The 25,485-nt window shown below is 45.8% G+C and overlaps 1 protein-coding gene across 12 annotated transcripts in view; it reads right to left on the bottom strand.

Moving 5' to 3' along the window:
- Positions 1 to 1,523: 1,523 nt before the first annotated feature.
- RUBCNL (rubicon like autophagy enhancer) overlaps positions 1,524 to 25,485 on the bottom strand; it is a 39,934-nt gene continuing 15,972 nt past the window's right edge. For 9 of the 12 annotated variants that reach the window (XM_040448446.1, XM_040448448.1, XM_040448454.1 and 6 more), the window contains 12 exons: positions 25,362 to 25,444; positions 24,404 to 24,614; positions 19,815 to 19,916; positions 19,275 to 19,335; positions 18,562 to 18,694; positions 16,504 to 16,649; positions 14,974 to 15,038; positions 8,203 to 8,441; positions 7,170 to 7,231; positions 4,402 to 4,555; positions 3,677 to 3,767; positions 2,460 to 3,191 (listed from right to left, as the gene is read on the bottom strand). In XM_040448446.1, the coding sequence (XP_040304380.1) occupies positions 2,917 to 3,191; positions 3,677 to 3,767; positions 4,402 to 4,555; positions 7,170 to 7,231; positions 8,203 to 8,441; positions 14,974 to 15,038; positions 16,504 to 16,649; positions 18,562 to 18,694; positions 19,275 to 19,335; positions 19,815 to 19,916; positions 24,404 to 24,614; positions 25,362 to 25,444 (1,622 nt within the window). In that variant the 3' untranslated portion in view covers positions 2,460 to 2,916. The other 3 variants (XM_040448455.1, XM_040448456.1, XM_040448457.1) reach the window with 3 other exon arrangements.

Raw genomic sequence — 25,485 nt, 5'->3', positions numbered from 1 at the left:
GCACAGATCGTCAAAGTATCTCTCCCAGAGCCACATGAATACAAAGCGGCAGACCTGGGAATCAATCCAATAATTCTCACCCAAGCCAACCCACTAGTACATCTTTGAGATGACTCATCCCTCCTCGCTCCACATCCTCTGGTATAACTCCCTGCCTGCAGCTGAGAGCCACGACTGTAAGTGACACGTTACTGGAATTCTTCGAGCAACGGCGTAAAGGCCAAAGTAATCACTGGGATCCCAGCACTGCCACTCGAGGCGTCACGGCGGATGATAGCCTGATGAGAAAGACCAAGTCCTCATCTTCCTTCTGGCGGCCAGGGAAGAGTTACGTGGAAAAACTAGGACAATGAGTAAATCCTATTAAAAAGCAACATATTTCACAGTGGATCGCTTTCCTGCAGACTGCTGCCCATGCGTGGAGGTGGCTTCTTTGTTCTAACAGGCACCTTGCGGGGAAAACCCGTCTAATACCACGTGGGGAGGAACCACATCTCAGCCAAGCCCATAGAATGGTTATTTATATTGCCTCGATATGCCTCAAAATAAAAAGTCAAAAGCATCACTTCCTGGCAGCTGCCGTGCCCTCTTCCTCAACATCAAAGATGTGTCTCCCACACATACACATACCAGCGCCTTACAAACACAGCAGCCCGAACACAGAGCCCTTCAAGCAATGCATAAGCCACAGAAACTTCCTCAAATCAACGCAAGAGACTGAGAAGGCACTCAGCCCCGTGCCACGAACTGAGGCTTGGACCGCACTTACCAGTTAGAAATTGGTTTCTTTCGCTTGTATCGTCTCCAAAAGATACCACATAGGTAGGGGCTCGGATCACGGGCTCTGGAGGCAGGCAGACTCGAGAGCCAACTCCAGCTGTCCCGTGCACTACCTGTGGGTTGTTCCTCTTCGCTCAGCCTGTTTTCTTACTTGTGAAATGAAGATACTGACATGAATCTCACAGACAGGTGATATTAACATACCATGGGGATCCTTGACTCCCAAGAGGCAATATAAACTATGGGCAGGAATAAAACACTGCTTTAAATTTGACCTTGTTTATCTCATCCCATGGACCTAAGTTTCTATTTAAAAGAGACCTAGCTTAAATAATGAGTGGGCGCACAGCTCTGGATGCATCTAGGATGGGAAAACAAGTGACAGAAGGAGAAGATACCAGACTGGTGGGAGACACTCATTTCTTTCATGTTCTTGATATTATTCCACTGAATACCACACACACGCACGCACGCACGCATGCACGCACGCACGCACTGGATGGGATTAGGGGAGGACCAGTACCACTCTACTGCCTGCCTGTACTGTTTGAGAAGTTCATCTGAATACGTTTAGTTAGGGCACATGAACCCCAGGGGATAGGACACTTGTGCTCCAGGCTGAAGATGTTCCAGGAAGGAATCCAGGCCCAGGGTCCTTCTCAAGTAGGAGAAAGAATGTAGCAGGTAAAACAAAAAAAACAGACTCCCATGTCTCAAGAAAGCAGAGTGATTCCTTTAACCTCTTAAGGTGATGTCTGTGATTTTAATGTTATTACTAGTATTTTACTAGTAATTACTAGTGTTTTAATGTTATTACAGTATTTTCTGCAAACACTTTATGTTCAGTGTTATATGTATGAGACTACATCCTAAAGGGCAGGTGTGAAGTTCTACTCATCCATGCCTCCCGTGACTTGGTGTGGGGAAGAGAGATAACAAAGGTGTGCACTTCTGAGAGCGCCACGTAGAGGTGACTGCATCAAGCAGGGCCTCCGGGCATGGCTACGCAACTCAAGCTCATCTCGAAATAGATTTAACTGCAGAAACAACGTACACTCTCCATACGAACCCTGGAGCGAGCCAAGTCTGTAACACTGATACAATTACAAAATGGCATTTAAGGCGGAAAAAACTTCCGAGCAAATAGATTGTGGGTCGCACTTTTGTTCATTGGAAGTACCAATCCATTTCACAATACAAGCTTTACAGGAAGAGGAACGGAGTCATCTGTCTTGTCAGTGATAATTCATAAAAAAAAAATAGGATCCTATATTAGGTATACACAACCACTCAAATACAATTTAGGAAGTATCCAAAAAACTCTTTAAAAAAAACAGTAGCAGCAAAAACATTGAACGTGTGTAAACAAAACCACCAGTAACAAGTTAATGCTTAATAACAAACAATCTGCATTCTTTTGAAAACATTAAATATATGTAATATCGGCCCTTCTTAATATACAATACTCAAAATCTAAAACAACATTATCAATAATAGACACAAATTGGTGTTACGAGGCATATTGAAGAGTCTTTTTCACAATGCTTGGGGCATCATGATGCCGCAGAGGGTAAACTTTCCAAAAGTCTTCTCCTAGCTGTGATCCTCGCACACCGGGGGCACCCAGACGACTGGAAACACCGCTTGTGAAAGCAGGCTCTACACCCTATGAGCAGAGGGGACAGCTATCAGCAAAGGGGCTGTCTTGCTCACTCACATATGTACAGATGGTCATCCCCATCCTGGGGAGAGAGGTGGTCTGAACCCAGAAACCAGAGTCATCCGACAAGAAATGAGGCAGGTTGAAACCAAGCGATTATGAAGTCCCCACTAAGTCATGGACCTGAGGCTGAGAGAGCCTGATGCTATAGTGCCCCCAGATCTGCCCAAGGACTGTTCCCTCAGCTGCTGACAGCTGAGGAGGTGGCCCTCACTGGAAATGGCCCTAACTGGAGAGAGCTGCCTCCCTCAAGGTCATCTCTGCATGCGGACACTGGCTCGCATCCGGTGGGTGACTGGTCAACCCTGGGTTTAAAGGCTTGGCTGGTCCCTGACCGACTATGTGACAACAGTGAAGGCCACCCTGCTCCAGAGTGCCCTGAGATGTGCTAAGCCTTCAAGGCCACCATATTCAGCTCAACTTGTCCCTCTGCCAAGCCCTGTGGACTTCACACTCCCACGGGTGCTGAGCCTGACACGCCCCAGTGAGCCTTCTGCTTGCAAACCTGTGGCTGGGAGGAGTTTGTCTGCTGGGGAGCCTCTCCTGCGATACAGCCTAATGATTCTGCCTAACAGGTTAGTGGAGACAGCGCTGGAGGGGGTCAAAGAGGAGGAGCAGCTCTTACCAAGGGTAAAGGCAGAATGCATTGCCAGATTGCTCCCATGAAACGGGTTAGAGATCACGGGACTTCCTGGAGGGTTAACACATACAGTAAAACGGAGGTCTAAAAATCTCTTCTGTGAAGAGCCAGATAGCAAATGCATTAGGTCTTTTGGGCTACACGGTCTCCACAACAACTCCACAATCTGCCAGTGCAGCGCAAAAGAAGCCAGAGACAGCACCTCAGCCTTAGGCATGATTGTGATCCAATCCCATAACTGGGGCAGTGGCTGTGGAGTGCTTGCCCTGGTGTCAAAGAAGTGGGGCACGGGCCAAAGGGGAACCACTCTTCTCTCCAAACGCTGTACAGGAAGGCCTCACCCTTCATCCCTGCCCCACCCACACACTCCTCCCCATGCACCCCAAATTCCATTAGCTCCCATCCAACATACAAGCACACACCAGCACCATATACTTCAAACAACACTGGGCTTAAATTATTAACTTGCCCTTAAGTTAATTTTGTTTCGGTTATTAAGCTGTTAGTAAGCTTACGTTATGAAGCTATGAAGATACCTGAACATCTTCTACACGTTTCGGTCTGAAATGGGAAGATGACCGCGGCACTCTGGCAAAATTCACAAATGAAGCCCTTCCCTTGACACAGCTGTAAGAGAAGGAGCCGGAGAGTTACCATCCTCATTGGCAACGTTTCTTTTGATGGAGAAGCCACGTTCCTACTTTTGCAGAATTTTATACTCAGTTTTTAAGTGTCTGTAATTGCAGCCTCTAGAAGGAACAGGAGGCTATCTCACGCTATAGTAAATGGATTCGAACGGAACATGCGCACGTGTGTGTTGCACGGAGAAATGTCGCATCGAGGTAGTTTGAGGCACCGGGAAAGGTCATGATTTTACATGTGTGCTTTTAAATGATCTGCTTTTGTTTCTGAGGGCTGCACTACAATTCTTGAATTCATGTGGACACAGAGCTCTTGTGGCACTGGATCCCGAGTCCACATGGCTGTACTTGGCACGTCAGGGCAGACGGGAGTCAAGGAAGGCCCCAAGCAGGGCTTGGTTCCCTAGGAAGGCACTTGGCTCAGGACTGCATCCCAGCCCTGCCACCTGCCAGGGCTGTCACCGAATCGCTCTGAACCTCATCTCTCATCTGGGAAGGGCGCTCCCAGCACTTTCCACAGGATTTGTGGGGTTAAAGGGGGTGACGTGTAGAACACCTGCCACAGGCCCTGATGTAGAAGGGACAGCTTGGGGACACACCAGTTCCAGGTGAACCCTTACCTCACAGCCGGCCACATGTGCGAGGGAAGCTTTTAGAATGTCCTTGAGCAAGGGCACCAGCAGCTTTTTCTTGACCCTGACCAGATCATCCAGGGAGAACAGGTGGAGCTCATTAGTCAAGTGCCTCGGCACCTGCTCAAACTCCTTTAACGTGCTGCCAGAGAGGAAACAAAGAGTAATTCAGACACCCACCCACACAGCGGTGGGGACACAAGGGGGGGTGGGCAGGCAGTTGTTTCTGGCATTCACACTTCATTTTTTTGAGCTCAATTAAAAAAAAAAAAAAAAGCCCAAGAGCATGTTAGCCTTACTCACCACCTTACATTTTGCAAGTCTGTTTGGAAGCCAGGAACTTAAAATTCTACAAAAGCGCATTTCAGAAAGCTGAACCAGCAGAAAAACACGCCTCTCGCAGCCTGCCCATGGGCAGGGTTTCGCTGAGCGAAAGACAACTGCAAATCTATTTTTCGAGATGTAAAAACGTGTACTGAGATAACAAGCGCTACCTTGTTCATTTCAGCTCAATTTCAACCATCAGCAGGTGGACCCTTGTCCCAGCCAGCAGGAGAATCACCGCTCACAGGCAGGTGTGGGACTCCCCTCATCCACGAGTCCAGCACACAGCCTAAGGCTCGAGCATCCAACTGTGAGCCGATCACAGCCTCCTGTGTGTCCCGAGGACACTCAGAACTGAACGTAACTTTCTCCGACTCCTACTCATCTTCTTCTGAATTTCCTAAATCAGTCGGTGGCATCACCATGCACTGCATTCCCAGGCCAGCCGCTGCCTACCCTGGATTTGACATTCCAGTAACGCCAGGCTGTGTTGAATTCTCCATGCAGCCGGGGGTGCTGGCCCCCACGGCTTCCTCTTCCCGGGGGATCCCTGACCTTTCTTCTTCAGTCCCACTCGCTCTTCAAGCTCAGGCTTAGGAAGCCTCGTGGTCCTCTTCCCCACCCCACCCCTTCAGACACCTTTTCTGCATCCTCAGGGCACCCTGCGTATGTGTTTAACACACAAGATCTGTTTGTGCTTTTTCCCTGGTCTTAGCATGAGACCTTATCTGAAGCAGAGAAAAGAAAATTTCAAGAAATTTTTGTAGACAGTAATAATTGTGAGTATTGTTACATATAACAATATGTTACAGACAAGAAAACTGAGAGCCTGAGAAGTAATTAACCTGTCACACCAAGGCCATGAGGTAGGTACAGGTTAGGCCCAATGACTACCGGAGACATGCTCCTCCCCAAGAAATTTAATTCAAAAGCAATACGTTATCATTAAATAAAGATCAGAAACTGAACGAAGCTTTAAAACAAAACAGTATTTTAGAGACTATGATCCCACCTACTATAACAAACCATCTTAACCCCTTGAACAACAACCTCTTTTTCCACTTAAAAAATTCTATCTCTGTCAATGAATTCATGCCCATACCTCTATGGCCATGGCTTCCAGAAATTCCAGCTCTAGAAATTAATCCTAAGGACATATTTATGGACGTGCACAGAGATTCAGCTAAAACCTAGTTTTTTAATAACACAAGACATTAAGAACCTATCTAAATATCCATTAGGTATTAAAATCTACTGGGTTTAATATCTATAAGGATATTAAAAATCTATTTTAACATTAAGATATTAAAATCTATTAGATAAAAAAATCTATGAATAAGAGAATAATACTTAAATCAACACCACGTCCTAGTATAGAATACTATACAACCAATGACGGTTCGACATGCTCCTCTATTGGGGGTTTTTAAATTTTTTTTTTTTTCAACGTTTATTTATTTTTGGGACAGAGAGAGACAGAGCGTGAACGGGGGAGGGGCAGAGAGAGAGGGAGACACAGAATCGGAAACAGGCTCCAGGCTCTGAGCCATCAGCCCAGAGCCCGACGCGGGGCTCGAACTCACGGACCGCGAGATCGTGACCTGGCTGAAGTCGGACGCTTAACCAACTGCGCCACCCAGGCGCCCCTCTATTGGGGGTTTTTAAAAGGCCGTTGATAACACCCATGCTCATAGCAACACTATTCACATCAGCTAGAAGGTGGATGGAAGCAACGTTTCTGGTGATGAATGCGTAAACAAAATGTGGCAGATACATACAATGGAATCTTTTTCAGCCCTTAAAAAGGAAGGGAGTCCTGACACATGCTGCAACACAGGTGCTACTTCAAGGGTAGCACTTCTGCTGGGTGCGATAAGCCAGTCACACAAGGAAAGATACTGTATGACTGTACTATTATGAGGTACCCGTGGTTATCAACTTCATAGAGACAGTAAGTAGGATGGTGGTTGCCAGGCGCTACAGGGGCGGGGTGGGGGGGGGGAAGAGAGAGTTACTGCTCAATGGATGTAGAATTTCAGTTTCGCAAGATACAAAAAGTTCTGTGCACGGATGGCGGTGACGGTTGCAGAAGAATGTGCATGTACTTAAGGGCACGGAATTGTGCCCTTAAAATGGTTAAGATGGTGTATTTGGTTACGTGTATTTTATCACAATTGAAAACTAGAGTTATTTCATCCCTGTACTGGCCAATTCTTCTCACACGTTACATTCACTGCTAGTGAGCCAGAAGGTTTAGTGACTTTAACAATACGGTCTGCATCACCAAGGGGAGACCGAAGTAGGTGCTGTGCTAAGGGGCCCTGTGGACTGGGGGAGCTGGGACCAGTTGGCACACAGGGGACTGGCAGGTATGTGGGGGCGCCCAGCCCTCCTGGACCCAGGCCTGGCCTGTCCCAGCCAAACACTAGTACCTTTCAGCAAACCTGCAGGTCCTCAACAGCTTCTTGATATGAAAAAGTTGCTCCCGGGTTTCCTAAAGGAAGACACCAAACGGGGGGGAAAGGTTAATGTGATAAATGACACAGAAAATGTAGAAGTTAAGTCTAACTGTTATTTCTCACTTTGAAAGGCTACAACTCTATAAAATAAGTCTCTGAAGTAAACAGTCAATATAGCAGGGGTTCGTGGCTGAGTCCAGAGATCCGCAGAGGGCCCAGGATGGACCCAACTATTGTGGGGCCTGAAGCTTACATAACCGTTGGGGGCCCTCTTTGAGGAGAACACAAAACTATGCACAAAAGATGGAGATCCTGCCATTTGTGACAACATGGGTGAACCTGGGGGGGATTAGGCTAAGTGAAATAAGGCAGACACAGAAAGGAAAAAGCTGCCTGGGCCTCACTTCTATGCGGAATCTTAAAAGGTCAAATACACAGAAGCAGAGAGTTGTTGAACAGAAGCTACCGGGGCGGGGTGGGGGGTGGGGAGGTGGGGCAAATGGGAAGACATCGGTCAAAGGGAACGAAGTTGGGGTTCTGTCGGATGAGTAAGTCTAGAGATCTAATAGATGGTATGATGACTAGAGTTAATCTTAAGTGTATTGAATACTGGAAACTTCCTGAGAGAGTAAATTTCAGGTGCTCCCACCGTACACACTCACACACAAAAGGTGGCTGCAAGGAGATAGATAGGTTAATTAGCTTGAGCGGTAATTATTTCACTTGTATTTGTATATCAAATTATCATGCTGTATACCTGAAATATAAACAATTTTATTTTGAAAATAATAAACAAATTTTAAGAGCTACGTGTACGTGCAGAACTATGCATAAATATAAAATGTGGTACGGGGTCTTGGAAAAGGCCCTGAAGCTGACGCTCCATCCGCTGGTGGTAAACCCGCCCCTTGGAAGGTCTGTCTGGGTGCCCTGAGACGGTGGCATCTGCCATCGCAGGGCCCTCCGAGCCTCTGGCCCGGCCTCCCCCGCAGAGGCAGCCGCTCACCCTCACTCTGTCTAGTTCCTTGGCCTTGGCATACAGGCTGTGGCCAACGCTCAGCAAATTGAAAACCGGCTGGTGCCATAGGCCGTCCAGCAGCCGTTTGGAGAAATTGCTGACGTAGTACTTCCTGAAGTCCCACAAGGTGAGGATCCGGGCAGGGATGCAGGTCTCCGCGTAGGAGTGACAGCAGTCACAGAAGTACTTCCCCAGGTATTCGCAGTACCGCAGCCGCTTCACAAACTCTGCAGGGCACACGGGAGGGTGAGCACACGGGACGTGAGCGCAGCTCGCCTGGGCTGGCAACGTACCCTCCTCCACCCCTACTTCCCCTTCCCACCCCACGTTCAAGACTGCTGGGTTTGTGCCGCGAGCACCATACTCCACCTCACAGCGCCTGGGAAAGATCCGGTGGGGACTGAAGGCCGTGGGGACTGGAGGCCACGCATTACGGCCGCTCATGAGCTTTGCTTTGTGGAAACAGTTGTCAGAAAAACAGAAACCTCCCCGAACACTCCTGAATTTGGAAGATGGGCATTGTAAACTGCAATGGAGCCAAAAGAACATGGGATTCGGAGTGCGGAAATCTGGTGGGAGTCCAGACTCTGTCTCCCTCTGGCAGGCGGACTGAGGGCTGGCCGGAATCCTTTCAAGCTAGCTGTCCTGAGGCCATAAGAAGCCAACTCAGAACCAGATGCCAGGATATCTCACATAATGAAAAGTGCTTTCTAAATTGTAAAGCACAATATGTACACAGTTAGGGAGTGACACCCAAAAAAGCTTCCTGGATAAATCAGTGAGAAAAAAAAAAACACAAAAATGCACAAAGGATGGGAATAGGCGATACAGGGAAACACGGAATGCAAATAGCCAGTAACAACATTGAGAAACGACCTCGGTAACAAAGACATGTGTGTTAGCAGAGCGAACTGCTTGGTTTTGCATCAGACTGTCACAAATTTAGAGCATCCAGAGCAGTGAGGTGCCGGGGCGGGCACTCACAGGGCTGACAGGAGGCTACTGTTTAGGAGGAAAGTTCCATGATACACTTTAATTCTTCAACATGCGGCAGGAATCCTACTTCTGTGACACCAGACAGAAATGCTAACATGCACACGTGGAGACACAGAAAAGTGTTCACTACAGCACATTTATAGTGGAGGGGGTAGCAATCTAAATACACATTAAGAAGCAACTAGTTAAGGAAGTATGATGCACTCCACAGTGAAATGCCAGAGAGCCTACAAAATACATTTTAGCCCATGGGCAGTGAGCGCCCAGTTACAAATATGTATAATGTGATCTTGATTTTGTTTTGAAAAATACACAGGCACCGTCCAAGAGGATCCCCACCAAAAAGCCGATAGTGACTACTTCTGGGGGCGGTGGGGGAGAAGGGTTTTTGTTCTTCACATTTTTTGAATTTGGTAAAATGAACACACGTGGCTTTCAGAAATATAGCTAGCAAAATACACTGACAAGCAAAAAGCACAGAGACAAATGCAATACATACTTGGGTGCCTACCACCCAGTTAAAGAAGGCAACAATTCAGTTAAAGTCTCCTGTGCCTCCCTCCCTCGATATCGAGTCTAAGATGAGCAAGGCTGAAATGTACATGCGCCATTTAACTCATGGGTTTCTTTGTCATTTAAATACCGTAAGGCATCATAGACATATTAGATGATACATCTTGTGAAGATTAAGTGAAACTGTGGATGGAAAAGCAGCCACCACAGAACCTGGCACACTGCAGATTCTACATCCAGCTTCCTTAAATACCAGCTTCAAAAACAAACAAGGCCACTCATGTCTTCATGAAACGTTGCCTGAAGGATACTTTATACACCATGTGCTTTCCGCGAGTTAGGTACATGGTTATTCCTATTTGCTTCTGCACGTGTATGTCCAAAAAATAAAGAAAGAACGAAAAATAAATAAGGCCCGAGTGACGGCAGGAGCAAATGTTTATCGAACGCTTACTCCGTGTCTTACGCTGGTTAAATGTCTTACATACACTGTGTCGTTCTCTGCTCAAAACTTTAAGAGGCAGGGACTATTACTTTCCCTATTTCGCTGATGAGAGCACAGCCGGTGAAGTTAAGTCACATGCCAGAGACACACAAACAGTAAGCAGGCGAGTGGGATTCCCCCTCACATCTGGCCTGACGCTCTAGCTTTTGGCCATTATATCCCACTCTTCTCTGCTGCATTGGATGAGGGCAAGGGCGAAGAGCGAATAATGCCTTCGCGCCTGCCCAAATTATTCCTCCGACCCAGGTCACACCCAGTGTGATTCTTAATGATTCTTATTATTTACAATAGTTTATGTTCTACAAAGTTGCCTTGAATACCGAATTAGTGAGTACTGAAGGGAGTCCCGGAGTAAAATACAGGGCTAGATTCCTGTGAGCCTCTAGTAACAATATTTTTGCCAACTGATCAATATATAATCTTGTTTTTTGTGTGTTTTCTGATTAATGATACCTTATTTAATGTATTTTGTTAGGGCACCTGGGTGGCTCAGTCGACTAAGCGTCTGACTCCTGATTTCAGCTAAAGTCATGATCTCACGGTTCATGAAATCGAGCCCCCGCATCAGGCTCTGTGCTGACAGCGTGAAGCCTGCTTGGGATTCTCTCCCCCTCTCTCTTTGCCCCTTTCTCACTCCTGCGCACCTGTGCTCTCTGTCTCTCTTAAACTTAAAAAATATACATATTTTTTTTTATTTATATCGTTGAATTCAGGGCCAACAGCACTATAACTCATGCCTGAATGAAGCTTATCTGATGCATGTACATTTTCCATAAAGCAAATCACAACCTTCTTGGGCTTAGTAACACTACACAGCAGTTTAGCACTACACGTGGGGGGTGTTTTAAACAGCGAAATCACCGACAAAAAAAGGCAAAAGTGTAAAAAAAGAAATGGGCGGGGGTTGCTAAATAAACCACAAGAAGACCTTGTTTACAGTACGAGAGATAAAAAAGAAGGCAGAGCATCACCTTCTTCAGCTTCGGCTGCAAACGTGTGCTTCGGCGCAACTCAAATTTCGGGCGACTCAAAGTTTTGGTGTTTTGTGCATATCCGTGCTTGACTATGAAAACACCATGAGTCATGATTTTGTGGTCACAAATAAATTTCATCGAGTAGATGATTTTGCAAATATGGAATCACAAATACTCAGGTTCAACTATAAATACGTGTGTACAGACGTCCCTCTGGGGTTGACGAATTATCATTAAGACCTTAAGAGCTCATGTTTATGTCTGACTTCTCAAATTTGAAATCTGGAGAAGTCTTTTGCATTGTGTCTACTTCCTGCCCTGGATTAATATTTCTGATTTGGCAGATAATGAGTATTACTTCGCTTGTGATGGGGCCTTGATACATTTTATATAAAATGGGCAAAATGAGGTATACTCTGACCCTTCCACTCACCATTTCTGATCAAACTTAGCAAAATGGGAAGAGGAGGGGGGCAGAAGGAGACAGTACATGTTCCTTATGTAATTCATCTTCCCCTAACATCTACTTTCCCAACATTTCAATACCTAGTCGCTCACTCATCAAATTTCATTGAATATATACTAAGCACTACTCTATCCTTACAGAATCAAGTACGTCTACCTCTCTTGGTTTCTTCAGTCCGTTCATTCAAACAGAGCAAAACAACGTATCCTAAACCAGTGGTTCTGGGCCAGGAGTAATTTTTTTCTCCCTAAGAACATTGGGAGCTATCTGGGGACAGTTTCACGGAGCCACTGGCGACCTCTAGTGATGCTACTGGATGCCCTACAATGCACAGGACAGCCCTGGATGACAAAGTCAGTGGTCCTGAGGTTGAGAAATCCTGCTCTAAACCAGATCTGCTCTCAGCTGAGGAAAAGGCAAGGTCACAGAAAAATAAATAAGAAAGAAAAATTCCAGAATAGTGTTGTCCCACAGAATTTTCTGTGAGGATGGAAATGTTCTAAGCCCGTGCCCTCCAACAGACTAGTTACTAGCCCCATGACACTACTGAGCACTTGCAATGTAGCTAGCGTGCTTGAGGAACTGGATTTTTAACTTTATTCACTCATTTATAAATTTTTAAAATATATTTACTTATTGATTTTTATTTTCTTTTTGATGTTTATTTTTGAGAGAGAAAAAGAGACAGGGCACGAGCCTGGGGAGGGGCAGAGAGAGAGAGGGAGGGAGACACAGAATCTGAAGCAGGCTCCAGGCTCTGAGCTGTCAGCACAGAGCCTGACGTGGGACTCGAACCCATGAACGGCAACATCATGGCCTGAACCAAAATCGGATGCTTAACCGACTGAGCCACCCAGGTGTCCCTGGATTTTTAACTTTAATTAATCAGTTGAGCGACTGACTCTTGATTTCAGCTCAGTTCTTGATCTTGTGGTTTGTGAGTTCGAGCTCCACACTGGGCTCCGTGCTGACAGTGTGGAGCCTGCTTGGGATTTTCTCTCTCTCTCTCTCTCTCTCTCTCTCTCTCTCTCTCTCTCTCTCTCCCTGTCTCTCTCTCAAAATAAATAAACTTCCAAAAAAAAACCATTTAATTAATTTAAATTAAATTTTAAATAGCCACATGAGCTAGTGACTACCATGTTGGATAGTGCAGTTCTAGAATAAAGTGGCTAAAGAGAAATGATAGCTAAACACAATGTATTAAACATGGTTAGAGTCTGGATGGAAAAATTAGCTATAATGACATCTTGAGAATAGCAGGTGAATATGGATTGGTATGAGAGAATATTAGAGAGTTGTTATTAAGTTTCCTTGGTGTGCTGTTCATCATCCTTACTTTTAAAACATGCTGAAGCATTAAAGGGTAAAACGTCATGTTGTCCGTTCACTTTTCAAATGGTTCAGGGTGTGTGAGATTGGAGGAGACGAAGGAGACCTGACAACTAAATGCCATGTGCAATTCTAGGTCATTGGTGAAATCTGAATGAAGTCTGTGGTTGAGTTCATAGAAGTGTACCAATGCTAAGTTCTTAGCTTTAATGATCATATTCTCATTTTTATAAGATGTTAACATTAGGAAAAGCTGGGTGAAGGAAATATGTAATGCCCCTGTACCATTTTTGCAACTCTTCTGTAAGTCTAAATATATCTTAAAATAAAGAGTCAAAATATATCCTAAGAACTATATAGGAAGCTCGTAGGAAAAGTCCAAAATTGCCTACATTGGCTGATAATGTATCTACTCTCTGTGCCCTGGGTACCTCTTCAGCACGTGTTCTCCTGTCCTCATTACTCTCCAGTCACACAGGACTTCTCTGCCATCGCTGCAGGCCCTTTGCTCATGGTGACCCCTAACCCTTCCCAACACACACACACACACACACACACACACGCTTCTGGGGCCCATCACTTCCCTGCAGAACTTCTCACTCCCAGCCCCACGAGCCCAGATTCAGTTCCTGTGCTGTAAATCCCACGACACTCTTGACTTTCTATTTTGTTGCAAACGTTGCTGATGTCTACGCCTTCCTGTAAGCGGGCTCCATGGGTGAAGGACCACGATCATGTCACCAGGGCAGGCATACATCTCCACAGTTGAACAAGCTTAGAAAATACTTAGAAAGTTGGTAGAATCACAGTCACATGTTCATAGTTTCTGACTTATGCTCTCAATCATGCAGATACCGAGGCACCAGGATATAGTGGTTAACCAAATAGACATGGTCCCTACTAAACTAGCCGGGAGGCTGAGTCACTTAAAGAAAACTAGTTATAACTGTGAAGAATAGCGGGCCCAGAATCCCAGACAGATTTCTGTTTTCTATTTTTATTTCTTGAGGGGGAGGTCCCCAAAGTCTTTTTCTTTCCAACACTTTCCATCAAAGGCCAAGGGACCCTTTCCAGCAAAGCTTCTCTTCCCTGCCTTCCACAGGTCAGGCCTATGGCTACCCTCGGAAGCAGAACAAGAGATTCCTAGTCTGGAGTGGGCAATTTGCATTTCTGCCTGGAAGAAGCCTGATCTTCTAGGCTTTGGCTCACCCAGGAATGATCCCCTCAGGCCACCTCCTCAAACCCTCTCAGAGGAGTTTGGCTAGCTCCTTGATAGGCCGTTCAATCATTCAACAAGTTTCTTTTAAGGAACAACCATGCACCAGGTGCTCTTGTAGGAGCAGGGGATAAAGCAGTGAATGAAACAGACAACACGTCTGTCCTCAGGGAACTTAGAATCTAGACAGGGACACAGACAATGATAAGAAAAACCAGTAAAATCTGAAAGAATATTTTAGCAAGATAAGTACTGGAATAAAAATCAAAAGGCAGGGTAATGTAGAGTACACACGGATGTTGGTGGCCAGGAGTGTGGCAAGGCAGACAGTTTCAAAAGGGCAGCCAGAGAAAACCTCATTAATTTTTGAATGAAGATGTGAGGGAAGTAAGGGAACCAGCCACGCGGATGTCATTCTAAGGGGAAAAACCCACAGATGAAAATCCGTAAGTCAGCAGTGAGCCTGCCTCCTTGAAGGAAAAGCCGGGAGGCCATGTTGCTGGAGCTGAGGGCCCTAGGGGATGAGGCCGAGAGGTGACAAGCCCACCAATAGCCTTATAAGGCCCACTTATAGCCTTGTAAGTTACGATGGCTTCTTGGCAGAAGAGACGGCAACTCTCTTGAGTTAGATAAGAATTATGAAGTTCCTAGAACAACTCCTCATCAAAGGCATCTCTCATAAAAACAATGCGCTCTCCAACTTTGCTCCCCTTTGCCCCGTGACCGAACACTAAGCAGGTAATGCATTGTCCATACTTACTAGGTTCTATTGGAGTTCCACAGCCAGCACATAAAAAATTCTGGGCTGCTACCACGAGATCCCTCCTGAGTACAGAAAATGATGACGGTTACATTTCAGAAATGGCCGACGGAGCATTTCTCAACTGATTAGAAAAGAAATTGACATCATGGTAGTTGGCTTGGAGCCTTAATTTTGTCACTTTTCATCTGGAGAAAAAATAGGATTATTTGATAGAGTTTTTTATTCTAGAGTTGAGATTGGTGGGTCTTCTAAAAGCCCCAGCTACCACCAAAGCAGAAGTCAGTCTCATGAATAACTCTTCCGCAATGGGATCTTTAGAGACTTCTCGCTGTGAGGGCACAGGTTCCTTATCAGACAGAACTTAAGACACATAATGCATTGGAGAAAGTTCAGGGAGACGAAACACCAAGAAGTAATGCACTTGGGAAATTGACAAATGGATCCAAAGAAATTCAGATGAGTAAGAGGTAATAGAAGACAGAAGTATTGGACGTTTGTGGTGAGAGACAGTCTACTGGAGGGTTTTCTATTGAACTATTGATTTCACAACTTCACGTGTGATTTGGAAATATGAAGAAAGTTATAAAATTTTATTACAGTTTGGGGTCGGCAAAAAAGATCGAGGTAAAAATGTACAGAACCCTACCCATGTCCCTTAGAGAGGACATAGGGAAATGCTAGAAAGGAGTCACCCCTTGCTAAGGAAAGTGACCCCTTCCAAGTCCTGGAGAAGGAGCTCTTCTGCCCAAGCCGCCCCAGAGACCTTCCTGGCATTCTCTTAAAAGAAAACGTAACAGAGAGCCTAGAAGGCACTTCCATGGGACACGGGCAATCACCTTCACCATCCCTTCTTTACACTGTAGTTTGGGTGCCACATTAAATACAAGCCAAGAGGAATGGAAAGACTGTAACTGGTTAAAAAATGTCCCCCTGTCAGGGTGCCTGGACGCCTCAGTTGGTTAAGCGTCCGACTCTTGGCTTCAGCTCAGGTCATGATCCCACAGGTCTGTGGGTTCCAGCCCTGCATCGAGCTCCATGCTGACAGCGTGGAGCCTGCTTGGGATTCTCTCTCCCCACCTCTCTCTCTGTCCCTCTCCTGCTCACACACTCTCTCTCTCTCGCTTAAAATAAAATAAATAAACTTTATAAATAAATAAATAAATAAATACATTTGTTGTATATGGTTTTTAAGGTTCAATATTAGCTACTTAAAGAATATCCCCTTTAAACCTACTTGATTTTTAATTGCTATATAATGTACATAACTAAGGACATAGTTAAACTCTCAACTTGTCAAACTTACCCCCAAGCCCCCCAAAACCCATGATAAACAGGGTGCTAAGAAGCTAATTCAGAAAAATATGCCCAACTTTTCCTATTCCTAAAACAAAACTTCCTTTGTCCCCTGGTGTGTTATTTTTTTCCCCTTCCTCGACTTCCACGAAGAGGAAGCCATGGCTCCACGAGTGGGAGCCATCTTGGCTTGTGCTACCTGGATTGGAGGCCCAAGCAGCAACCTGGACTTACTTGAGTGGTGGGTGAACACTGAATATGATTTGAAATCTAGGGGGCGTCCAGTCTTCAGCCCCTCTGATCCTCGACTTAAGTTTAATTTCCTGAACTACATCCACGCTGGATTCAAAGTCTTTTCGGACACGCTCTTCATTCACAACCTGCACAACACAGAAGAGACTTTCAGAGCAACTTGAACAAGCACATTCTAGGAACTGAAATAGAAAGAACGTTCGCGTGTGTTTCCAGCATGAAAATTTGCCACGAAAAATTGAAACTGCTTTCAACTGAACGAAAGGAGCCCTCCCTGTATCTAAAGCCATCTGCAGACATGCTTGAAACACCACCCAGCTGAGATCACTTTTCCTCGTGTTTTCAGTAGTTCATCTGTTTCCAGACTTCAAATTACTGGAAGTAGGTCATTGCGACCTGGAATGCTTTTATGCACAGCAGAAGCCTTACCCCTCTTAGTCAAGAGGCTGAGACCAATTCCAACCAGAACCCCCAGCTGTTGTCAGACTTCCCCAGAAACAGCTCTTTTAAGACCATTTCCCTGCTTAAAAATGTCCAGTGGCTCCCCTCTGAACCACTCAAGTTTCTTACTAGCATTTAAAATTCAAACCTGTTGGGGCGCCTGGGTGTATCAGTCGGTTAAGCGTCAGACTTCGGCTCAGATCATGATCTCACAGTTCGTGAGTTCGAGCCCCGCGCTGGACTCTCCAGGCTCTCCAGCTCAGAGCCTGGAGCCCGCTTTGGATTCTGTGTCTCCCTCTCTGTCTGTCCCTCCCTGGCTTGCACGCGCACATGCACACACTCTCTCTCAAAATAAATCGATAAATTTTTAAAAAATTATTTAAAAAATAAGAAATAAAATGCAAACTGGTTAACTTAGCATTCTATGTTCCCCCCAAATTTGATCGCATCCTTCAAAACTAATTTTCCAGGAGGATCGACATCCCCGTCCCAGCACACACACAGATACACACAAACACAAGCTATCCAACCACACCAAGCCACCCTGCTCAACTAACACACCATGCACTCCCGTCACCTTTGCTCCAGCTGCGCTATACCAAGAATGCCTTTCCATGCGTTTCTACCTGCCACCCTTCTCAAGTTCTGAGCTTTCCAACTGGCCTTCCCAAGCCCCCTGATACAAGTAAACACTGCCTCTTCCTCTGCGTGCCCAGAGTGCTTTTTTTCCTCCCCCTATTTTAGCTTTGCCAGAGTTCTCTTCCCGGTGCACCGCATGCTGTCAGAGGGCAATGTGTTCCACAGGGGACCAGGCTGGCATGACTCCTGCTCTTCCAATGACCAGCCCTGTTGAGCGGCTGGAACGAACACTTTAAAATAAACATAACAGGGGCGCCTGGGTGGCGCAGTCGGTTGAGCGCCCGACTTCAGCCGGGTCACGATCTCGCGGTCCGTGAGTTCGAGCCCCGTGTCAGGCTCTGGGCTGATGGCTCAGAGCCTGGAGCCTGTTTCCGATTCTGTGTCTCCCTCTCTCTCTGCCCCTCCCCCGTTCATGCTCTGTCTCTCTCTGTCCCAAAGATAAATAAACGTTGAAAAAAAAATTTTTTTTAAAAATAAAAAAAAAAAAATAAACATAACAGGGGCGCCTGGGTGGCTCAGTCGGTTGAGCGTCCGACTTCGGCTCAGATCATGATCTCACGGTCCGTGGGTTCGAGCCCCATGTCAGGCTCTGTGCTGACAGCTCAGAGCCGGGAGCCTGCTTCAGATTCTGTGTCTCCCTCACTCTCTGCCCCTTCCCTGCTTATGCTGTCTCTCTCTGCCTCAAAAATAAATAGAACATTAAAAAAAAATAAAATAAAATAAAATAAACATAATAGCAGCATCTACCTAATAGGATACTTAGAAGGATGAAAAATGTGAAATGCTGAATCCCCCGGTGCATAATAAACACTCAATAAATGTCAGATTCATCCTTTGTTTCAAGTGTCCCGGCAACACCCGGCCACCATACAAGGAAACGCATAAATGTCTGAAGTGAACGGCAGCCAAAATGAGAATTAAGGAACTTCCAATTCAAGGCCAACTAATTTTGGTACTTACGATCGAGCCAGCTGCATTCGGAGAACCTGCCAGCTGATGATTAACTTCTGACAACACCCAGCACTTCCGGAATACTCGGTACAACTCTTTGGCTATTCGCTCAGCAGAATTGAAGTTTGGCTCATAAGTGACACTGAAAGGTACAAGATGCAAAAAGGGGAAAACTATACTCATGAGCAGTATGTTAAGCGTCTTTGTATTTTCAACTATCCTTCCCACTCCAAAAACTCAGAAGATGTGTCACGCAGGAGACCAGGCATCTATACCCGTTGGATGTCTTATTCAATGCAGTTCCTCCATGCTCAACAGAGCAGCTTTTATTTATTGAGGGTACCAAGACAAGGAAACGTGGTTAAAGAGCACTGGATTTGGAGTCCGAAGACCTGAGTTCAAGTCCTACCTCCGCTATTTAACAGCATTATGTCCTGAGGCACACTGGGTCTGAGCCTCAGTGTCCCATCTATAAAATGGGGTAAAAACTCTGCCCAGCCTGATTCAATGAGACTGTATACCAAAGTCTTTTAAACGCTATTAAATAAAAACTATAGAAAGCTCTATAGAAACTTTAGCGGTGATTGTTTCATTGCTAATTACTAATCCCTATCATTGGAACTGGCTGAACTTGGTCCAAGATGTCAGAGGCTTGGTGTTCATACTGCCTCAGAGGTAATGGCCCAGGGGTCTAGGTGCAGGGGGACACGGAAGACAGATACCTCTTAGAGGAGTTGCAGGGGCATCCACAGGTTTCTGTGATATTGTTAAACTCACCAACTTCTGCAAGCAAATAAAAGAAAGGGTATTAAAGTCTTTCGGTCTGTTTGGCTCATTCATACCCAATTTTATAAGAACACAAAAATAAATGCCTGCATCTCAGAAAGAACTCGGTATTCAGCATCTTAATACTTCAGGTTCTCTGGGTTTCTATCATGAGACTACAGCTAAGGACCAGAGATGGGATTTCAAAATATACTCACCTGGGACTCCATGAGAATATGATGGAGGGGCCAGATACCAGACCATAATGAGTATCTGCTTTTGCGTTCAATTCTACAAGTCAGATGACAGACTGGTTATCAAGACATCCAAAATAAGAAGGACATCTTATTATTTTTTTAAATCAGGGACACAGTCTGATCTTGAGAGAAGTCTCTCTGAAAGCCACTACCATGCAATGTCACCTGTGATGCATGTCAATATGTGTGTGCAGGGGAGGGGAAGTACCGAGTCTTAGCTGGTGAGTTTCCAAATCTTACCTACGACAACAAAGTCATCGAAGTCACATTTACAGGCTTCTTTGAGCACATCGCAGTAAGTGGGGGTCCCAGCCACGGGGCTGCCCTGTAACACAGCACAGCCTAGAAAAAGAAATGAAGGGAGTTTCACCAACAAGGAGAAAAGAAAAAACTGCACAACCTGTCATATTCAATGAACTAGAAACTGGGGAACAAAATGGGCCGAGAGTTTACTTTAAAAGAGTTTAAAAATCCAGCTTTAAGAATTAAAAAATGCAGGGGTGCCTGGGTGGCTCAGCTGGTGAAGCATCTGACTTCACCTCAGGTCATGACCTTGCAGTTCATGAGTTCGAGCCCCGCGTCGGGATCTGTGCTGACAGCTCGGAGCCTGGAGCCTGCTTTGGATTCTATGTCTCCCTCTCTGCCTCTGCTCCTCCCCTGCTTGTGCTCTCTCTCTCTCTCTCTCTCAAAAATGAATAAACATTAAAAAAAAGAATTAAAAAATGCAGAGAGCTATTTTTGTGTTGTTCTTGCATTCACTGTGACTCAGGAAAGCAGACTGATGAGTATATATGATGAGGGGGTCCCTAAGAGTAAGCTGCCTACTTTTATGTGTGTTTGAAATTTTCCATAATACACAATTTTTAAAAAAAATGAAAGAGGGCAAAAATCAGCTTCAGGGTGATGCAAAGAGCATAAGCGACGTAAATGTTGTGCTGGGTAGAAGAGTGTCCCCCCAAAATACATATCCACCCAGTGAATGTGACCTTATTTGGAATCAGGGTCTTTGCGGATGTGATCAAGTTAAGGGGAGGTCCTACCGGATTAGGGTGAGCTCTAAATCCAATGTGACTGGTATTAACATAATGAGGGAAATTTGCATCCAGACATTGCTAAACCAGGAGAAGGCCCAGTGGAGGCAGAGACTGGAGTGATGTGTCTCATACATAAACCAAAGACAGGCTAGGAGCACCAGTAACCACCGGAGGCTGGAAGAGGCAAGGAACGGGTTCTCCACAAGGAACCTCCACAAGGAACCAAGCCTTTCAACAACTTCATTGCTGACTTCTGGCCTCCAAAACCGTGAGATGATACATCTTCCGTTGTTTTAAGCTCCCCGTGCTTTTTGTGGTATTTTGTTAAAGCAACTATAGGAAACTACTACAAATATGTCCATGCTTTTCTTTCCCAAATGCTAGTGTGGGATATTATCCTTAGAGTGTCATTGAAAAGCAAAAAAAAAAAAAAAAAAAAAATGGGGGGCACCTGGGTGGCTCAGTCGGTTAAGCATCCGACTTTGGCTCAGGTCATGATCTCATGGTTTCTGAGTTCGAGCCCCATGTCAGGCTCTGCGCTGACAAATTGGGAGCCTGGAGCCTGCTTCGGATTCTGTGTCTCCCTCTCTCTCTGCCCCTCCCCCGCTCGAGCTCTATCTTTCCCTCTCTCTCTCAAAAATAAACATTAAAAAATTTTTTTAGGTGAAAAATGCAGACTTTGATCATAAAGGCGCTATTTGCAGTCCATTTAAGATATTAAAATATTGAAGGCTACCTAAATGACAAATATTAGTGCACTGATTTCACAAATTATGTTATTGACTCAAGAAATAGCATCCTGGAAAAATATGAAAACTATAACAACATGGAAAGCTGTATATGAAATACTGTTCATGCAATCATATTATGAATACAATTACATTAATAGGAGTATATAATCACTACAAAACTGTACTCACTTGAATAAATGTGAGAGAAATACACAGAGAAATGTTTGGGTTTCTATTGCTTAGGGAAAAATTCTAGCCCTCAGGTTACACAGAGGTTATGTGCGTGGGCTTTGCAGTGAACTGGCCAGGGTTTAAAACCACACTGTCCAATCCTAGCTATGTGACTATGGATAATCAACTTCTCGGCTTTGATTTCCTTCTGGGCAAAATAGGGGCAACTTCCCCTAGCTCTCCGTGCTTCCTGGCACCCTTTTGACCATGATCCACAGTAACATACATTCACACTTGGTACAAACACAAAAATCTATACCACTGATACAAAATAATAATAATAAAAGTTCCAGGAAGCATTGCTCACTCTAGGTGAGGGGAACGCGGATACTTTCTATTCTTTGGTTTGTGTTTAAATGCTCTCAAGACCCACCTGTTAACTTGAAGAATACTGACCTACCTCAACGGAGTAGCATCTCTCACCATAAATGTCACAGGAGAGACACTTAATAAAGGATGCGTATTTTTATCGGGGTGGTAGAAACGTTTTACGGTTTCATTTCACATATTTACATTCACATTAAAAAAAACTGAGCTAGACACGAGCTTCCACTCAACCATTCAACAAATATTTATAAAATACCGATTTTGAGGAAGGCGCCAAGCTGAAGGCAAATTCAAATAAGACAAATACTTACCCAACAATGAGATTAAAACCTCATAAGGAGCTGAGACACAGACACACATAACTCTAAGAAAACACAAGAAGGCGGGGCTCCACACCGTGCAACTCCGGGAGGGACTGAGGCACGCACGTGGACAATTGTAGAAAGTTCTGGAGCACAATTTATGCTTAACTCTGTATGAATGGTGCCCCTGCCCCGTGATGCAAATCTGGGAGCCTGTCACAGTGCTGGCGGCAGGAGACTGCTTTCAAAGGAGGGGAGGGATAAAAGGACTAACGGGAAGTTCCTGGGGAACCAGCATTCCAGGGGAGCCTAGACCAAGCTAAGGGAGGAAGGCAAGAGCTTGGGAGACATGTCCACTGTCAACTTTGACAGGCCAGGATTACTGAAGCCCGTGGGAAATGGCGGGAGATGCCTGCTGGAAAGGCACGGAGAAGCTGCATCCCACGAGGCTAAAAAGTCCAGGATAAAATGTGACACAAGGTCAGCAGGCCATCTTAGAGGAGCACAAGTCGTCCTAGGAAGCCAGATGTGTGCAGGATTCGAGGAAAGGAAAGAGGCTGTGAGTAAAGAGACAATCAAAGGCAGCAAATGTGCCCTGAGCACCTAACGGCACTTCTCATCGAATGACTGGCCAGCAGTGGCTGAGGTGGTCCAGGTCAAAGGCAGGAATAGGGAACGACTGGAGGGGATGTCACGATTACCGAAAAGTCATTGCTGATCTGTTCACTAGAAGCAGGGCAGGGACACAGGCACAAAGAAGAAGAAAGAGTCAAAGATAAAGTACAAGAGTTACTGACACAGGAATCGTTTCTTTTCTCCCCAGGAGTGGCCTCAGTGGGGATGATGGTCCAAATCACATTCCCTCGCTCCCCTGGCCACGGCCGGCTGACCAGTTGGGGGCGCCCAATCAGAGCCCGCCCCCGCACGCGCCCTTCCCTGCGAACGTGGACCTGGGGTCCTTGCAAGACCAGGTTGAGCTGTGAGGTCCCAGCCGGCAGTCAGGAAGACCACAGAGCTGCAGAGCAGAAACCAGATACTGCACGAGGAGGAGAAGTCAGGCTGCAGGAAAGGAGAACAAATTGCACAACGTGATAAGAGACCACGGGGCCCCAGAAAGGCCAGATCCTCCACACTGGTCATTCTGTGGTTCCCACCACTGGGTTCACTGAGGATGCTCTGTATCCTCAATTTGAGCCAGGTAGTGCATTCAACAGCCGTTGATGGTACATAGGTTTTGTGCCAGGCATTGTGCTACACGGTATTGCCTGGAGTGAGTTCTCCCCTCATTACGGTAAGGCTCCTGATTAAGACGCTCAAGTCAAGGAAATCAAGACGAAGGGCATCTTTTTTTTTTTTTTTTAAAGGAAGGGAGTTGTGAGGAGTAGATAACTAGTGTAGACACGTTAAGTTAGTTTAGTTACCTGCCAACCAGCTAAACAGGTCCCCGCAGATTGGAACAAACCTTGTCCGAGAGGGACGGGAGGGGAAACCCAGATTTGGGAGATATCAGGGGAGAATCATGGAAAGATAGCGCAGTAGACAACATCTCCCAGGACGTGAATATAGAGAAAGAATCTAGGACTGAAGCAGGACTCCCATTTAGGAAGTGGTAGGAAAATGACACGCCCTAACTTCAGTTCTCAGCTGAGGTACCCTCCTCTCCAGGAAGGATTCCCTGGTTGCCACAGCAAGGGCCACTCCTCCTGCTCTGGGGCCCGCTGCATGGCGCCCCTGCCTCCGCTACCAGGCTGACCCCACACAACAGTCCTCCGGTGTCTATCCAGCTCCCGCAGGGATGTTCCTTGCGGGAAGTAATAATGTATCTTGTTGCCTGTTGATTCCCGGCATCCAGGACCTCAGAGTCCTGGTTTGTGGAATGAATGAAAAGAGGTCTACTTGGAAAAAAGAAGCAATGGGTGAGAAGAGCTGGCGGAAGGCCACGTGGCAGAAACCAGGGAAAGCGGGAAGCCAGCAGCCACTGCCAAACACAAAGTAGGATGGAGTCCAAATCAGAACAACGCATCGATGTAACGACAGAGGGGAGCAGGATAATGGATGCCGAGCCCAAACGGCAGAGATGGTGAGGATGATGGTTATTCAGGACGTTTTAGACAAAAGACTTGAAGACATACTTCGGGGTGTGACAGGAAAAGAGATGTACGTCGAGAACACAGCGCAAAGTCTCTCTGATTTGCCCCACTTGCCTTCATAGCCACTGTCAGAAGAATCGGAAGACCCAGATTCCTGCTTTATGCTCGTATAAAAGGCCATTTCGGGGTCCGCCTGATCATTCCCGAGCGACGCACTGGCTTCTTCTACGCTCCAGTTCTGTGTGTGCTGTTGACCGAGGATGGTACACTTTATTTCCTCCATGGCTGCTATCATCATATCCGCTACGTAAAAGTGGGCATTTTCCTGCAGAAAAATAATTATCAGTTAAACTGCAAGCATAACCAACTGTTCTTTATTGAGGGTGTATTAAATTGAAAATCAAGACGCCGTATTTAAGCAGAGTTAACGTATAGGAATATAAATGTTCATTCAAGGGGCACCTGGGTGGCTCAATCGGTTGAGCGTCCGACTTGGGCTCAGGTCATGATCTCACGGTCCTTCAGTTCAGGCCCCGTGTCGGGCTCTGTGCTGACAGCTCAGAGCCTGGAGCCTGCTTCGGAGTCTGTGTCTCTCTCTCTTTGCCCCTCCCTAGCTCACACCCTGTCTCTCTCTCTCTCTCTCTCTTAAAAATGAATAAACATTAAAAAAAATTAAGATGTTCATTTAACTGAGTTATCACATAAGGTACAGCCCATATCTTCCAGACACATCAAATTTAGCCCACTGAGACCCAAATCAAGCTAAGTTGAATTTACTGTGATATACACCCCACACGGTGCATGGCCCAATGGTAGACCCATGCATCAATCATGGAAAACTTCCCAGCTGGGCACAGGGGCTGCCTCAGAGCCCTCCTTAGCGCCTGGTGGCCTGTGCTAGCCAAAGGCTGAAACGAAACCTATTTGCCACCCTTCATCAAGTGAAGTTTCCAGATTTAAATCAGAACAACACTATCTAAGGGATTTACACTCTGTGAGTGTGTGTGTGTGTGTGTGTGTGTGTGTGTGTGTGTGTGTGTGTGTGTTTTAAAGAAAAAAAAAATGTGTTCACCTTTTCTACATCGACAGGGAGCAAGAATGCTTCTGGGGAGAAGGAATTCAAAGAAGTGGTTCTTCTCCCGACTGGAACAGCACCTGCCAAGGCAGCAAGTTATTAAAAATGGAGAAAAAGACGT

The sequence above is a fragment of the Herpailurus yagouaroundi genome, unplaced genomic scaffold (assembly GCF_014898765.1).
Source record: "Herpailurus yagouaroundi ecotype Mexico unplaced genomic scaffold, PumYag 197, whole genome shotgun sequence".
In the NCBI taxonomy this organism is placed as follows: Eukaryota; Metazoa; Chordata; class Mammalia; order Carnivora; family Felidae; genus Herpailurus; species Herpailurus yagouaroundi.
The sequence above is the reverse complement of the archived record's forward strand: the minus strand, read 5'-3'. Positions and strand labels throughout refer to the sequence as shown.